At 41.6% G+C, this 18,372-nt stretch overlaps 1 protein-coding gene across 1 annotated transcript; it reads right to left on the reverse strand.

The window, feature by feature from the left end:
- Positions 1–893: 893 nt before the first annotated feature.
- Positions 894–13,986, reverse strand: LOC115076059 (hyaluronan synthase 1-like). The gene is made up of 5 exons (XM_029577166.1): positions 13,868–13,986; positions 11,671–12,368; positions 8,154–8,379; positions 7,322–7,454; positions 894–2,252 (listed from the first exon to the last, which is right to left on the reverse strand). Exons 2-5 carry the CDS (start codon positions 12,364–12,366, stop codon positions 1,577–1,579), a joined length of 1,731 nt encoding a protein of 576 aa, XP_029433026.1. The 5' UTR covers positions 12,367–12,368; positions 13,868–13,986; the 3' UTR covers positions 894–1,576.
- Positions 13,987–18,372: the final 4,386 nt, after the last annotated feature.

Raw genomic sequence — 18,372 nt, forward strand, 5'->3', positions numbered from 1 at the left:
AACAAACTCAAATGAAACATTATTTTAACATTAAAAAATAAATATATTTAGCAGTCTCTGCTGCAAGGAGATTGCAGGTAGGTACGTAGGAAAAGATTCAGAATAAAATATCCAGCAGCACATGGACTCTCTTTGCTCCTGTTATTTTTTGTACTCCCTATTCCTTCCATGCACCCATTATCATGTTACTCCCAAGTCCAATCTGCTAAATAACGCCTTTCCTTCTCTAAACTGCTTTTGCTCCCTCCTCCTTTTAACTTCCTAACTGTCTCTTATTTCTTTCATTTTGTCTCGAGCCTGATTGGATACTTCAGGAGCTCCCACTTCCTGATAGCTCTTTTCTCCTCAAGCCTCATTGGATGCTTAGAGAGGCCCTGCTTCTTTTTGATCCAGAGCTCCTCAATTGCCTGTACAGCTTCTCAGTGGGATGCTGGTTTCCCACTGATACATTTTCCCAAATGAGAGGTAAGTGGAGTAACAGCTCAAATATAGTGGAGTTACCAGATGGCTTCTGGGTTAGCAGAGATAAACTAAGACAGTCCTGCTTTTTTACCAGTGCATTCTGGGTGTGCATGAGTTTTTTTTAATTTCTGAGATCTAGTTACAAGTCCAAGAATGCAATGGGATGCAAGCTTGAAACCAGGAATAGCTCAGCCAATGCCTGGCATCCTCTAGTAACCCTACTGATCAAAGATAACTAGCAAAGCTGAAGAAAAGAATGTAAGAAAGCAAAGATGAAGGCAGAAAACTGAGTGCCTGTTTGCCAGAGAGAGATGGATCCTATGTGAGGGGGGAGGGGTGTGTGCAATAGAGAGAGGGAGTCTGTGAGGGTGTATGTGTATGTGCAAGAGAATGGGAGACTGTGTGAGTGGGTGGGTGTGTGTATTTGAGAGAGAGAAGGAGTCTGTCTGAAGTTGTGTGTATGTTTGAGGGAGAGACAAATGGAGGGAGCCTGTGTGCAAAGGTGTGTGAAAGTGTGTTCAAGAGAGAGAGGGAGCCTGTGTGAGGGAGAGGGGAACCAAAGATCACTGGAGGGGGGAAACAGAGAAGTGAACCTTGCTGGGAGGGGGGGGTGCCAAAGGAGGTATTCAACCCATGTGCCAAATACTTTAGGTACGCCACTGTCTAGAGTGGAAGGTGGAGGCAGCTGCTGGCCCAGACTTAGTACCTTTGTTTGCAGAAAAAATTACCACTAGGGCTACTTCCCTATTAGGAATATTTAGGGGCAAAACACTTGTTCTTATTGAAGTTCTGAATATCAAAATGTTGCTATAGTAGTTAAGAAATTAGCAGTTCATTTAGCTTCCTCTCTCTCACCATTCTTGGGGTTGTGAATAGGAAGCCAATTGAGATGAGCTCTTCCACATTTCTGTTCTTCCATCTAGCTTCTCTTCCCTGCCAAAATAAACTTCTTTCCCATGAATATCACCCAAAAGTGCATTCCTGAGTTCTTTTCTTACATTGCTTCTCCCACGCACATTAGTCCTTTTTCGTCTGTGTCCACCTCTCTTCAAAAGTCAAGAAACATCTCCTTGTGCAAATCCAGGCTGATTTCAGTCTGTAAAGAAGGGACACACTATACATCGATATTGTAGTAATCGCGTCTCTTTCGGCAGCAACGCTTGATCCAAGTCCAATAGAGTGATATCATGAAGCACCAGTAGGCCACATAAGCTATTGAGCCATAAATAAGATAATACTTCTCAGCCTCTTTCTTTGGAGTTGTCCAGTCAGCTTTGATCTCCATGGCAACTGTATAGCATAAGCCTACAAACAAGATGAGTGACCAGACAGACAAAGGCAGTAGTGGAATATAGTTTCCCACCATCTTCTTCCTCCCAGATGTTCCCCAGCTACTCTTGTTCATGGTGATGATGGCAAAGTACTTGGATGGTAGAAGCCCAATCATGTAGAGAACGGCATAGAGAGACATAAAGATCATCACCAGGTTGCCACGCAGACAGCAAGCATAGAGCGCCTTGACCGTGGCAATGAGTTGGATACATATAAGGACCCATATGATGTTCCACACGCTGGCACTGAAGAAAAGCTTGATGACTGTGGCGGTGACAAAGAATGGAAAAATGCCAGAGACAATGGATTCGTAGGTCATCCAGAGGTGATGCTTATGCCACCAAAGTGAGTTGTAGAGCCACTCCCTAAAATAGGACTTTGTCCAGCGGGTCTGCTGATTGAGCCACCGTAGAAACTGACCTGGTGTCTCTGAGTAGCACTTGGACCTTCCGGTATACCTAGTAGTAGAAGATAAGATTTTGATTACACAGTAAGCATGAATGCACACTAACAACCCGAAAGATTCTTACATATTTATATAATACAATTCTCATTTAAATTCCACCTCAAAGCATTCTAAATCAATTTAAACAATTTCTTAGTTAACTGAAGATAATTCCTATTTCTATTTTTGACTGGTTTTAAACTCAAAGTAGATGGAGGACTGAATTTACAATCACCTCAAAGGTCTGGAAGACCCTTTGTCTAAGTGATGGCACTGCCTGACCCACAAATCTAGCATTATGGCAACAGATAAAATGAACTTTCCAGGCTCGGGTTGTCAGATGGCTCAAGTCATCAAGGACAGGGTGAACTATTTCTGGTTTTGTCCCACTGCATGCAGGGAGACATAGATTTTGTTTTTCCAAAGATGAACATGACCTAAACATTTGCACTTACAATGGAGGCAAAAACCACGATTGGAAAAGGGAAATAACACTTCCATCTACACTGGAGTGACCTACGGGTCTCTGGTTAGGAATCTAGTCAAAAACATATATGACTGCAATAAAAGGGGAAGGGTTGTTGGTATGAGATTTTAATTTTCTGGATGTTGATTGGATATCTCATTTACAGAACCAATTAGTAGTAGAGACATCTTGAATTCTCTTCAAGGTGCACTCCTCAGGCAAATGGCAATAGAAGCTACACAGAAGGCATCAATACTAGACCTGGTATTTATTTATTTGTCAGTTTTCTATACCATCAATATGTATATATATACAATTTTAATGGTTTACAATACAATAAATATAAAAGCATTAAAAAACAAATTAAATGAAAGTAAAAATGCAATAAAATAAGATACATCCAATTAAATATCTAAAATTTTGTAACAAAATAAAATAAATACTTAGTTTGTGGATTTGTGAAGCTGTTCTCTATCCATAATTGCCCTTTAATCCTCAATTATCATAAGTTCTTTTAAAAAGCCATGTTTTAAGATCTTTTTTAAACTTTGTATATTCTTTTTATAGTCTTAATTCTGCCGGGAGCATGTTCCATAGTTTTGGACCTGCTATCGATATAGCTCTTTCCTTTACCTCAGATGAACGTGCAGTAAGAATCGATGGATGAAAGAAAAGAAATAGATGCCTGTAGTCTTAAAATAATCCTTTATTGCAGTGGAGACACAAGGGTAGCCCGACTCTGGCCGAGTTTCGCCGTTTCAAAACGGCTGCCTCAGGGGCTTACAATAATCTTCTTGAATTCATTAGTTATATATCAACTAAGAATATAGTGTGATCATATAAAGAGCTGTATGATCTCTTATGTTGCGTCTTGAAGCATTCGCGATAGCAGAACTCCACTAGCCTTTGCTAGTGGAGTTCTGCTATCGCGAATGCTTCAAGACGCAACATAAGAGATCATACAGCTCTTTATATGATCACACTATATTCTTAGTTGATATATAACTAATGAATTCAAGAAGATTATTGTAAGCCCCTGAGGCAGCCGTTTTGAAACGGCGAAACTCGGCCAGAGTCGGGCTACCCTTGTGTCTCCACTGCAATAAAGGATTGTTTTAAGACTACAGGCATCTATTTCTTTTCTTTCATCCTGACGGCTATTATAGATCGCCTTCCTTCGTGCTTTTTGGGTCCTTCCCTTGTAAGAATCGATGGGACATTAAGAAGGCCTTTATTTGCTGATCTTAGATTCCTTTCTGGTACATGTAAATGAAGAACAATTCTGTTTTATCATAGTTTAATGATTTATGAATTAGGCATAATGCCTTGTATTCGATTCTATATTTTATCGGAAGCAAAAGCAAAGTTACCAGAGTGGGAGTAATATGATCAAACTTCCTTCCTCCTGTAAATACTCTGGCAGTTGTATTTTGCAGTAATTGCAATGGTCTAATAATAGAGGCAGGTAACCTGAGATAAAGAGCATTACAATAATCTAGAGTCGAAAAAAACAAAGACTGAAGAACTGTTCAAAAATCATTATATTCTAAGAGTGGCTTTAAACATCTAAGAACTTGTAATTTAAAATAATCCTCTTTGATCTTTCTATTAATATCTAATTTAAAAAGGAATTCTTGATCAATAATAAAACCTAAGTCGCAGACTTGAGCAGATTTAATTTGCATAAATTTGGTTTGAAAATCAACGGTGTTATCAGGGGATGATTTTCTACTCAGTAGAATCAATTCAGTTTTTATTGATGTTTAAGATTAATTTCATTTGTGAGAGGAGCTGTCTAATTAGTGACATAAAAACTTCAACTAATTTTAAGGTATCGTCTATGGATTTATTTATTGGAATCAAAAGATGAATGTCGTTAGCATCGATGAAATGAATAATACTAAGACCAGATAATAGCTTACATAATGGTAAAGGGTAAATGTTAAAAAGAGTTGGAGAAAGCATTTCTGATGTCCAGATAGGTGGTTACATGACTGCCAATGATCAGCTTAAAAGCTTAAGAGCCAAAGGGGGGCGTAAAACAATGAAAGTGCTGGACTAATTCTTTTAAAATTGGGTGGGGTGGGGGTGGGGGCAGAATGCCTTAAGGAAGCAGTGGCAGAGTGGGAAGTTCTTTGTGAAGAAGATCATCGGTTGGATAAGCTGAAAGGAACTATAGTGATAGCAAGGGCAACAAATCTTCATGTCAGGAAAGTAAGTAAAATGAAAAGGAAAAAAAGACCAGTGTGGTTTTCTAAAGAGATGGCTGAAGAAGTAAGGGCAAAATGATTAGCAGTCAAAAAGTGCAAGGGAGCTCAGAAAGTGAACATCAGGTAAAGATGAAAGGTCAGTACAGTGAAGTAGAGAGCAGATAGCTAAGGTGGTAAAGTGAGGTGACAAGACTTTCAAGCAAGTCAGTGAAAGGCTGATCTTTGGAGATGGGAGTGATCCTGTTGAACTGGAAAAAGGTGGATGTGGTCCCTTTCCATAAAAATGGTAACTGTGAGGAGGTTGGTAATTCCAGGCTGGTTCGTTTGATCCTGGTGGTGGGAAAATTAATGGAGACTCTGCTGAAGGAAAGGATTGTGAAGAATCTAGAATCCAGTGGATTGCAAAGATCCAAGGCTATGTGCTGGATTTGGATTTCAACAAAGGTTTGGATCCTCTTCCACCCAGGAGACTCATAAATACAGTAAGCAGCCTGAGAGTACTGAAATGGATTAGGAACTGGTTGAGTGAGAGTCAAAATAGAATAGTGGTAGATGAAACTCACTCTGAGAAAGGGTGAGTGGAGTGCCTCAGGGATCTGTCCTTCAGCAGGCTCTGTTCAATATCTAAGTGAGTGATATTGCAGAGTGGTTAAAAGGAAACATATTTGTTTTTCAGATGTCACTGATATCTGCAACATAGTGTATGTGCCTGAGGGAGAAGACAGAATGAGACATGACCTAAGAAAGCTCAAGGAATGGTTGCTTAGCAGTTAAGATTCAGTACAAAAAAACCAGCAGAGTCATGCATTTGGTGTGCAGAAATCCAAGTGAGGTGCTAGGTTCCATAGGGAAAGGCACAACCAGCAGAATATTGTCTTCAGTTCTGGAGGCTGTACCCCCCAAAAAATATAGACAAGCTGGAAGCACTCCAGAGAAAGGCTACCAAAATGGTTTAGGGTCAACACCAAAACTCATATGTTGTGAGACAAAGACTTAAATATGTATATCCTTGAAGAGAGAAGAGACAGGGCAAAAGACATTCATATGCCTCAAAGATAAGAAACTGGCACAAGCAAACCTATTTCAGCCAAAAGAATGCTCTAGAACAAGAACTATGAAGCTGGTTTGGGGGCAGGGGATTGTTAAGACTCTGGAGCAACATCAGAAAATACTTCTTCACAGAAACTGTGGTGGTGGTAGAGACAAAAACAATAACAGAATTCAAGAAAGCCTGGGATAAGCAGAGAGGACCCCGGGTTGTGAAAGAAAGCCAGAGATCAACTGGAGGACTATGGTATTGTCTCAGAAATGTTAGAAGACATTCATGAGAGTAGAAGAGTAACTTAGTGGTTAGAGCAGTGGGATTTAAACCAGGAAGACCAGCGTTCAAATCCCATTGCTGTTCCTTATGACCTTGGGCAATTACTTTACTAACCATTGCCTCAGGTAGAAACTTAGATTGTGAGCTCTCTAGGGACCTGAATGTAATCTGCTTTGATGTGCTGAAAAGCAGAATATGATAATCAGATAAATGAATAATAAATAAAATAAAATAGTCCTTGTCTGCAATTATGCCCAGGAAAAAGTCAGGTTTTAATCAAGGGCAAAACACCTCTTTGAAACTTTTATATGCTGAAACTGCTGTTTACTTCTTTTGTATTAGTTGTTCATCAGATACAATTATTTATCAAAATTGAACTTATCTTCTAGTGAATGACTCATAAGGCTGAATTTTGCAGAGAAATGCCGACATGTATATGTTTCGTCATAGTTGCATCGAGCCTCAAATATGGAAATCATGCTGAAAACCCACAAATTTATCAGGTGAAAATGACTTTTACCAGGATTTCAATGTGAAGATAAGTTTAATTTTGATAAATAATTGTATCTGATGCACAACTAATATAAAAGAAATAAACAGCAGTTTCAGCACATAAAAGTTTCAAGGAGGTTTTTTGCCCGTGATTAAAACCCGATTAGGTGGTTTTCCACCTAGCGATCCTGAGGCTTTTTCCTCCAGATTGAAACTCACCCCATCTTAAAGTACTTGAGGAGTAATCATTGTATAAGTTTATTGGGGAGCAAGATTTTTTGAAATATTCAGTGGATTTTAAAATAAATCAAATATAGACTTATACATGAATTTCCTTTCCACTTTAGACTTCCACTTTCCAAAAATAAACTGGAATGGCACTGAGCATCTAGACATGGGCAGCTAATTTCCAGCTTGTTTGTCTGGGCTGGCAATCTACTTTGAGAATGAACTGCTCATGAACTGTTAGTGCACTGGCGGAGATAGATCAGTTATTGCACCTGTACAACAGGTTTCCCATCTTTGCCTTACCTACATAGCTGGTACAGAGAGAAATGGTAGAGGGATTAAGAAAGGCAATGCACTGTACTTACTTGGTGGCATATCCAATACTCAGCATCCTGTTGGTAAGGTGTCTGTCATCTCCAAAGGTGCAGTGAGTCCCCAGGAACTTCTGATTATACCAGGACTCCAGGAATTGCTGGAGCAGGTCATTCCTGTATAACCCTGCCAAAGAGAAGTGCAAGAACATCGTGTGAAAAAAAGAATTTGTCTGCCACCAGAAAACACCAAAGGAAATCTCAGACATTCACTTAGGGCCTGGGAGTCACCGGGTCTTCACACAATGTATTTTTAACCTGTGGAACTGATTGCTATGGGACATTATGGCATGAAAGAATATAACTGGTTTCAAAACAGGATTAGACAAATTTCTGAAAGAGAGATCACTGGTCATGTCAAGGATGCCACTTCAGGTTCTGGGCATCCCTGATCTCAGATTGCTGAAAAATGGGAAAATATGAGAGCAGATGAATGACTCTAGACCTCCGCTCTACTGCTTACCATGGTCACAAATAGGACATTGTGCTGGACTGATCTCAGTATAATAATTCTTATGTTTCAACAAAAAAGAGTCTATATGGAAGGGGGAATTCTCAACAGGTGCTGGTAGAAGTGTCCTCATATCACTAACCGATAGCAAAACAAACTCTCTATTTCTTCTCTCGGCCCTCAGCCGCTTTGTCTATTCTCTCCGCTACCCCCCTCCGGTTCTTTGTAACTTCCTCCTGTTCTCAGTTATTATGTAAACCGGCATGATGTTCCCCACTAATGTCGGTATATAAAAAAAAAACTTAAATAAATAAACAAACAAATAAATATTCAACAATCTACAACAAAAAAAACCTGAATAAGAGGAGAACATACCCAGAGGCCCACTGATGCAAGAGACACAGTCAAAGTAGGACTGGCAAGCTCTCTCCACGTTGAAGGCGATCCAGTACCTGAGGCTGCTCATGAAACTGATGTAGGAATCGGAGAGGTTCAGAATCCTCACGTCTCCTCCAACCGCCCCATACCTCTCATTGGAGTCCAGGACCTTCACCAACTCCAGCGTAGCTAACTGCTCCAGCTTGGTGTCGGAGTCGCAGACCTACGGCCAACCAGTGAACTGCCATGAGTAAACTTTGTTTTATACCATACTAGAAGCATTTTTCAGTTCCTGATTGGTTAGGAACTACCTTGTGATAAGACAGTAATGTCCATTTTGTAGACTTTCATGCAGCCTAAATCTCTCCTCAAAGATGGCTTTGAGTTAACCAGTTTTGACTGTGTCAGTGATGCCACCATCACTTTAAGGTTAAATCCAATGTACAATAAAAACAGTAGTTTCCATTTTTTAAAAACTATTCTTTATTTTTACTATTTAATGTATTTTACGAACTGGGAACAGCCTCCCAACAGAGGAGGTAGGGGCAAAAACAGTATCAAATGTAAGAAAGCCTTGCATGGACACAGAGGATCCTCAGCTCCTGAGGAGCAAAGGGCAAAACTGAGGACAGGTACAGAGAACCCTCAGTGGTGGGGGATTGAGGAAAAACACCTGGAACAGGTACCGTGGATTCTCAGCTGTGGGGGGTGCGATGAGTAAAACCTGGGACAGACATAGAGGATCCTCAGCAGTGGGGAAGCAAGGGTTAAAGCCTGGGACAGGCACAGAGGACCCTCAGTGATGGGGGACTGGGGGTAAAGCTGGATTAGTCACAGAGGACTCTCAGTGATGGGGGAGCGAGAGGTAAAGCTGGAACAGTCACAAAGGACTCTCAGTGATGAGAGAGTGAGGGGTAAAGCTGGGACAGGCATAGAGGATCCTCAGTGATGGGGAGAGAGAGGTAAAGGTGGGACCGTCACAGAGAACTCTCAGTGATGGGGGGAGTGGGGGGGAATGAGGGGTAAAGCTGGGATAGAACATCCTTAATACTGAGGGAGCGAGGGATAAAGCTATAGATGCAGTAGGAAGGGAAAGGCCCGGAAGATTTTCTCGGCTGTCAGATTCTCTGTTTCTAGGTTTTATCCATTCTCTACAAAACATCTTCACCACTTAGTTGAAATTAAACAACTATTATTTTCTTATTTTTTTAGACATTTGCTGATATTCAAAGGCTTTGTCCACGGTGCTGGATGTAAGATTTTGGCACTCATAGGCAGAGTGCCATAGCGGTTGGGTTGCCACATGGCTGGTTTTATCCCATTTCCTGCTTGGTCTTGTAGTTCTAGTGTCCCTATTGATTTCCCTGAGAAAAGAAAGACTACAAGTCCCTGCATGAGGTGGGGTAAAACCAGGACCGGATCAGTCTGTCCTGAAAATTTGGAGCCACTTGGCAATCCCTCATGGCAGCACCCCTTTGAAGCTGTAGCACATGGCCCTAAAGCAAGCAAAAGCAGGCTTCTCTTTGGCCTGGATATTTGGTGCCCTAGGCAGTTGCCTATGCCTAAATCCGGGCTTGTTTGTCCGGGTAACTTTTGGAGTTAGGTGGACAAAACTTGAGATTTAAAAATTCCCCCCTCCCCCCCACCTCCATTCCTTGGCCAAACTTTAGATGGATAAAAAGAGGTGGCGAGTGAGGCATTCCAAGGGCATGGATATGATGTAGCTGGTGTGCGCTGACATGCACTGCTACCCCCTAAAGTTACCAGGTAAGTCAGGTTGGAAACCTCTTGTCCTACAGTTCCTTGGATAACTTTATCTGGTTAACTTCAGCTGGGTGCATTCAACAGCAGGCTTATCCGGACAAATGCCACAGAATATCCTCAACACTTTCCCACGCACTGGCCCATTGAATATACCTCTTAGTTACGGCACAGAGAAAACAAAATGCAAAGGCCCAGACAGTATGCAGCACTTGTGCAGTGCCTGCATTTCTAAGATAAAAAATGACTTTAAGCCATCTTTAAGTACGGATCCAACAGTAATGCCTCACAGCAAGAAAACCAGAAAAGCTTGAATGGTGAATGCTTTCGGATTATATCGAAATTGCTAAATGGGGATTACTGCAGTGGAGAGGTTGTTAATCCTGCATCAGCCTGTAGAGTTTTAAACTACTCATCGGGCTTCAGGAACAGACGTACATTACCACACTTCTGACACACTGACACATTAAGATACATTTATACATTGTGAACACATCCAGTCCCATTATTAACAAATTAAAGATTTCTTTTATAGTTAAGGGCATGCATGGAAAGAAAGGTCATTTCGTTTCTCGTTTTGTTTTCTTTTTTTTTTTGGGGGGGGGGGGGGAGGGGGTTCATTTCAATTCTGTTTTTGTCAGGTAGTGTGCGCTAAATGGACGTGGCACTGTCGACTTATCCAGGGAGGTAGTAGAATCTTTGTGATTGGAGGGTTTTAAGAGTGGGCTAGACACACATCCGTCTGGGATGGTTTAGGGAAAGTAGACCTTGTCTAGATTAGAAGCAGGGAAAAAGATATTAGATAACCTCTTGGTATCCCCTTCCACCCATATCTTTCTCTCAGACAACTATTATTCATCCTCTTGACTTTGTGATTTCTGATACAGAATCCTAATTCACCTGGTCATGATTCTGGTTACAAATTCATATCCAGCCTCGACTATCATACTGTTTGCCATCATATCAGTTTCTTCCCTTTGTTACACACACTGAACCTCGCTCTTCCCCTTTCCCCTCTTTTTTTTTCATTTTTTCTCTCACACAGAATCTCTTCCCCTTCCTTTTTAATGTTGCCCTGGTAGCTTGCAGGTCCGGGGACCATCATCTTATCTTTCCAAGCTCCTTTACACTTCGGGAGCATGTAGGATGAGACGGAGCTACACAAACTGCAGCTCCACCAAAAAGACGTTCCTGACAATCCCAGTTTACCAAGAGGACATTTGGCTTCAGAGAACCAGCAAACACAGCGGACCTTCCACCTACTTTACCACAAGTATAAAGTATAAGTGGGAACATATGCGCAAAGATTTTGAAATAAAATCTCTGCACGTATATTCTGTTAGCTGCTCAAACCTGCACCTGGCCCCACCCTTTCACCTGTGGCCAGAACTGTGCATGCAACCGCTGAGGAGAGAACAATTTTCACTTGTGGGATTTTACCCAACCAATCCCTTTGCAAATTGCCCTCCCAGTGTTTCTCTCCTGTATGGGAGGCGTAGGGGTCAATGTGGGCACTGCATTTTTCATGGGGGCACTCGTTTTCTCTTGCAGAGACACCTACAATTGTTGGATGTTCTAGATGGAAAGAAGGGCTGCGCCATTAGTTGAGAATGTGTATGCGTGATGGAGGGCCCAAAATGAAAACCTGTGCCAGGACCCAAATGATCATTGCTTCACCATACTCATCTTCTTTCTCCCTCCATCTCTCACACACATTTATATTTCATGCTCTCCTCCCACTCTCCCACATTACCTGAACATAATCCACAGAGTCTCCAAGGGCTTTGAAGGCGGTGTACATTACCTCCCTCTTCCCGCCCCACTGTTGCATGATGCACACAAAACGTTTGGTTCGAATCAGCTCCTCAACTACTAACAGTCCAGGGTCCTCAATGTCAATTTCACTGTAGAGGTCAGCATCATCAGAGGAGTTCATCTCATAGTCCTTGTTCTTCTCAGCTTCCCCTTTTGTGTGATAGTTATTTTTCCACACGTACGTTACCACATCTTCTTCGTGGAAGACTTCTTTGAACATATCCATCATATACTGGTCATCCTCTTTGTTACCATCAATGACCATGATGATCTGTAGGAGCTCTGGGGGATAAAATACATTCTTGACAGACAATAGGCACTCTCTGAGGTAGGCTGGGTCCTCTTGGTAAGCTGAGATAGTCAGGGCCACTTTTTTGGTGTAGCTACAGTTGATGGATTTCCGTCTCATCCTACGGTGTTCCAGAAATGCGAAGGAGCTCTGGATGATGAGATGGATGCACAAGAAGGCTCCATAGAGGCCAAAGGCAATGACGCGGAAGTCATCAGTAGCCAACTGGAAGCTCTGGATGTAAGTCCAGGCCAGGCCACCCAGTACCAGAAATGCAAAGAGGACAGTGAAAAGCCTCCTCCCCACTCTCTCCCAAGTCTTTTCTTCCTTTACAGGCAACACCATTCCTGGAGAAAAGACAATCAAAAGGCTGTGTCACTTCAGACAGTTGTAGTAGCTATATGGCACACAATGCCTTGGCCCAAATTCAACCTATGTAAAACATTGCACAGTGCTAGACTTAAGATGTGTGCATCCAGTGTAAGAAACTGAACCTTCTCTAAGCCTAATTGTTTTCACAAGGGGAATTAGGAAGGTGCCAAATATATTTCAGCTATGTCTGGAGTTTGCCTGTAACACTAGTATTAACAATTTTATGCTCATGCATAGCAGAATTCTATCAATATGGTAGGGCAGCTCCCAGAATTAGAGAGAAGAAGATCCCTGAGCTTTTATAGAATGTGGATTTTTATCAACCTCTCCCCTCTCCCTATTAATGGGTTTCAAGTGCCCTGCCTTGTTAATCTTCTCAGTGCCATCCATCTGCCAGCAGGGGGCGGCTCTTGAATTGGTCACCATCCTGCCCAGTATTTCTGAGCAGCTTGGGGGTCTCTCATCGGCCTTACGATTGGAGGGCGCCTGCTCCAAAGTACACCCTCAGTGCCACTGGCCAACTAGAATGGGCCACTAGAATAGTGACACTTGTCTGACCTCTCCTCTCCCACTGCCTGACCAGTCATGACAGAAAGGAGATATGAAGCTGGATCTCGCATTTAGCAGTACATGGTACTAAAGAATAAGCCATGAAACTATGGATTTTTAAAGATCTATATAAGAGGATTGTTTTAGGAGCGCTCCATTATGCAGTTTTGAAATTTAATTTTATAAAACTTGAATCAGAAATATATGGTACGTTCCATGTGCAATTATTTAAAATGCACTAAGGTCCTTATTAAGAAAGGACTTGGCTCCATTTTGTACCTATGGAAACAACATTTATTGAATAAGGTCATATATCTTTTAAAATGATCTAATATCATAGAAACATAGTAATGACGGCAGAAAAGGACCAAATGGTCCATCCAGATTGCCTAGCATGCTTCTTATGGTAGTAACTGCCGCTCCATGCAGGTTACCCTTATGTAAATTCTGTTCTCATGGGATGCATTACAAGTATTTTACAGAGAGAAGAACTTCCAGCTCAGTTACAACTGATCCATTGTCGATCTAAATAAAGATATACCAAATTAGTCACTCAAAAATGGTATGTATTTAGGTACATTTTTAGTGTGTGTGTGTCTCTATCTCTTATATATATACTCATATACATATATATGTATATATATATATAAATATACTCATATACATATATATGTGTGTGTATATATATATATGTACACACACACATATATAAACTACTCAGAGAGAGAGAAATACATTAAAATGTATCTAAATACATAAAATATTTATTTAAAAAATATACATAATCTGTATATAAAACATATACTTTAAAAAGATCCAACTAGAATATATGCCTTAAGAAACGTGCAAGTGAGATTGCGTTCATCTGTGACTGTGAAGTTATACAGCCCTTAAGAAAAAAAAGAGATCCCTTAGAGTGCCTTACCTGGGACTTTGTGTACTCTCCTTCCCTCCTGCAGCCGTGCTTCTGTGTCCTGGGGGAGTGCAGATACAGACTCCTCTCTTCTGGTGCTGATGCCCGAGCCTGTCCGCCTGTCTCCTGGCAATACAGGGCCCCTCCCCTGAGCTCTGCTTTTCATGTGTTAAAGGGCGTGAATGGCTGCGTCATTCTAATCCCACACCCAGATATAATTACTTGGATGATTTATGCTTTCTAGATCTCTCCCATTCTGACTTTATATTCTGTTCTTTGCAGTATCTGTAGATTGTGCTACCTTTAGAAGTGCCAAGAAAATGATAGTACACATGAACTTTCCAGACCTCACAAGATGGTTCTAAAATAGCATAATCTAGAAACACTCCTGCTTTGTCCAGGATCACTACAGCAACTAGAATTCACCTTGCAGTCTTTGTATATTTATACTTTTTCTACGTGTAACCCACTCCGTCCTGGATGCAGGTTTGCCGGAGATGGGGGAGCGCTGGGTGCAGAGGATGGTTCAGTGAATGGAGTATTGTACTTGGTGAAATGGCCTTTTGACGGTGAGGAATACTGGACATGCTTTAATTTTATGAGGTCAGTGTTAGAGATACAGTCTCCTCAAATGGAACGATTTAAGTGTTAAGTAGCAGGGTCCAGAGCACAGGGTATAGCCTTTCATATGTTACAAGAAAGGTACCAGTGTTGTCTAGCTCATGTGGTTAGGCTCGGCAGTCTGCTACAGTCTGCGGGGGTTGGCACTCCCCTCCCATTGGTGCATCATCAAAGGCTTATTGGGGATGCCATTTTCCAGATTCCATGGAAGTGTGGTTCAAGGCACTGGGAAGACTGGCCAATTAGAATGCTGGCGGCTTCTCTTGGTGCCAACTCCGTGGCTTAGGTGACAGGGCCTTGCTCAGAATAGGGGGTTTAGGGTTGTGCTGAATCCCCCCAATGCCTCCAGATTCTTCTTGTTTCCTTCCACACAGAAGAGCCCTTGCTGCATCTCCCACTCTCCTGGTGAAGTCTCTAGCATTCCCACTGGGATCACAGAACACCTCCTATCGCATGGAACATTGGATTATACCATTCCCTATGTGATGGTATGGATTTGCTTTTAGTTAGGCAAAGTACTGATAAAGGACAATGGAAAAGGACATAGGTGAGATCTTTCTATTGGACTATCCTAATGCCCTCTCTTCAGGTCCTGATAAACAGCACCCATCTCCCTATATAGAAACATAGAATGTAACAGCAGATAAGAATTCGTCAGCTCAATTTCATTTCTGTTACAATGCCTCAGATCCCAGCTGATCTCAAGCTCTTTCCTCACTTCTTTGGAAATAAAGATTCTCTGTGCTTATCTCAAGCTTTCTTGAATTATGCAGTTTTGGGCTGTACCACCTCCACCATGAGGCCGTTCCATGATTCAGCATCTTTTCTGTGAAGAAATAATTTCAAATGTTATTCTTGAGTCTACCTCCTTTCAGACTCATACCTTGGCCTCTTAATCTAGAACTTTCTTTCCTTTGAATGTCTCTAACATATTTGCTTTTACTGTCTTATCTTTTAGAGTATACACATTTAGATTTTTAAGTCTCATTTCATGGTGCTTTTGATGCACCATGCAGCATTTTGGTAGCTCTTCTCTGGACACCTCTGTTTAATCTTCATGTTTGGAGATCTGGCCTCCAGAAGAGGACACCATATTACAGATCAGTGACTTTTACAGAGGCGTTATCACCTTTTTTTCCCCTTTTGGCAATGCCTCTTCCTATACCCCATAGCATTCATTTAGTTCGGGCCACTGTGCAATTGCACTGCTTCCCTACCCTAAAAATGGTCAGATATGGTCACTTCAAGATTTCTTCTGTTTTGTGCACATCAGTTATCCTGCCCTCTCTGCTAAGGTTGCATCCTAGCTGCCAGCCACAGAATATGATCACCTTTAAGTGTTCTCCTTATCCAGGATGATCTTTTTGTATTCCTTCTTTGTACTCCACCATCCTGGGTGGGAGAATTCAAGATCCCCACTTAATTCTTTCCAACATCCTCCTCTCCATATCACTCAAAACAACCAGCAACGTCAGTGTGACCACTGTCCAAGCATCTGGTTCCTTAGGTCTGCCAGACAGACCCTGCTACAAAAGTACCTATGTTTGTGCTAGGATTCTAGTTATTTTAGAGCTTGCACCTTGCCAGACAGACCCAGCTTCTAGTCTGATAATGATACAACTCCCTCAACTCATGACTCTGTGCTTTTCTGCACTGAATTTTTGGTATGAAGCAGCTGGTCATTCTTTGTGCATTCTTTGATAATCCTTCATTTTATCAGTTCCCTAGGGATGTCTACTCTGTTGCAAATCATAGTATCACCAGCAAAAAGACAAACCTCTCTAGTTGCTGCTCTGCAATATTATTTATGAACATATTGAACAGCAATTGCCCCAAGACTGATTCCTGAGATACTCCTCTTATAACTGTTCTTTCCTTGGGGTGAATTCCATTCATCACTGTTTCCTGTTGGGTCTCACTCAACCAGTTTCTAACCCAGCCAACCACCTTAGAACCCATCCCTAGGCTACTCAGTTTATTGATGAGCTTCAAAAGATTTACTGCAATCTGAGTATATTACATCCAGTGTTCACTTCTGGTTTAAATATTTTGTCATCCAGTTAGAGAAATTATTCAATATGTTTCATCTGCCTTTGTTAAAATATTATCATGAAGTTTAACCCTCTTTTCTATAGTACCTATCAGTATTTATAATACCTGTTTATACAGTATCTAATATAATTTCTACAAGGACAAGCAGGATGGCAGTCCTCGCACATGGGTGACATCATCAGATGGAGCTTGGCAGAGAAGTTTGACTTTAGTATCTTGAAACTATGAGCATTCCCTAAAGGGCATGTGCAGTATGCTATACCTCTCCACTCATTCAAGTGAGATGCCTTCAACCTCATCTCTTCTGTGGTGCTCATAGTTCTTTTTCTCTCATACTCATAGAGGATTTTCTTCTTAAGTAGTAGGAATCATTCATCAGGGCCCAGTGTGATTTTTCTCCTCCTCTACTTGCCCTAGGTAGGTTTATTGAGCATTTAGGTAAGTTTTCTTTCTGTTTTTGAAGGCTGTGGTTGGCACTGGTATTGGTGCACCGAGCATCATCATCACCTCATTGCTTTTTCATCCGATTACTAAAATGGATAAGAAGGCTAGCAGCTTCAACAGGTGCACTCAGTGCAAATGCATCATGTCTATCATAGATTCTTTGCTTTGCCTGAGACAGGACCATTATGTCATAGGCTTTTCCTTGGGCAGAACCATGACCCGTAGAGGACATTACTCACAGCTAGACCTCATGTTTCAGGTCTGACCCATCACCATCAGCATTAGAGACATCAACATTGAGGGACCCAGGAGCTGCACTGACTACTGGAGGTACATCAACATTGAGGAGAAATTGATCCCTCTTGACATCAAGCACCAGGAAAGACTGGAGAGTTGGGCTAACCTACCTCCTGCCACCCGAAGAGAAAGGCTCTGTTTCTTCGATACCAGCAAAACAGAACTCCACTGATGTGCATGAGGTGAAAGCTAAGATGCATTAATATTAGTCTTTGTTGATACATAATGCTGGGAGTTCCCAAGGTGAGAAGAATTCATCCTTGATGCAGGCCTGAGAATCATAACAGTCTTCAAGCATTCAGGTGTCAGTCACCAATACAACTCTGGTGTCCCAGGAAGAGGTGGCCTCACCTTGTGCCTCCTAAGTCATCTTGGTATCTGAAGTTTTTGAGGAGCTAGATCATAAAATGAAAAGCATTATAGCACCTGCATTGACAGTATCAGTCTCTGTAGACTGACATCCAACTGTTACTGGAGTCCCTCATGGCATCTGGCGGAAAGTCCTCAATATTGGTTCCTAGAGGGCATTGACATCGGATTCCTGGCCTTCATAGCTTAGATGTTGAAACGGTAGCTCTGCAGACACCTGGATCTTCCTGAGGATTGTCTTGTGTTCTTCTGGCTTCCAGGAAGGATGCCATGAGGAAATCCTGTGGTTTAAAGGAGGAGGTTTGCCTTTTGGTGTGAGGGATAGGCCCTAAATATTTTCTTCTGCTCTACACAAAAACTGCTTTATTACTTTCTAGATCTTTCCCAGTTAGGTCTTAAGACCAACTGTGTCAGGGTTCATCTCAGGTCAATTGGTGTTTATCATCATGTAGAAGGTAAACCCATTTCTTTACAGCTTTTAGTTGTCCATTTCATTTGGGGCTTTCTTTACTTGAAGCCTCTCATTAAGTTTCCCACTGTGCCATGGGACCTCAACACTGTATTCACCCATTTGTTGGAAGCTTCCTTTGAGCCAATAGACTCTTGTCAGCTGAAGGATCTACTTGGAAGATCATATATTTGGTGGTGGTTATTTCAGTATGTGGAGTCAGTGAGCTTCAGGCCCTAGTGACTTATCTACCTCATAACAAGTGTTTTCATAATAGGGTGGCTCT

The sequence above is a fragment of the Rhinatrema bivittatum genome, chromosome 14 (assembly GCF_901001135.1).
Source record: "Rhinatrema bivittatum chromosome 14, aRhiBiv1.1, whole genome shotgun sequence".
Taxonomy (NCBI): Eukaryota; Metazoa; Chordata; class Amphibia; order Gymnophiona; family Rhinatrematidae; genus Rhinatrema; species Rhinatrema bivittatum.

Excerpts from the sequence above, each read along its gene's own strand:
- LOC115076059 (XM_029577166.1), bottom strand. The coding sequence starts at position 12,366 with ATGGTGTTGCCTGTAAAGGAAGAAAAGACTTGGGAGAGAGTGGGGAGG. Across the intron at positions 7,455-8,153 it reads TTGCATCAGTGGGCCTCTGG|GGTTATACAGGAATGACCTG; the intron begins GTATGTTCTCCT and ends TCTCTTTGGCAG. Across the intron at positions 2,253-7,321 it reads AGTATTGGATATGCCACCAA|GTATACCGGAAGGTCCAAGT; the intron begins GTAAGTACAGTG and ends TTCTACTACTAG.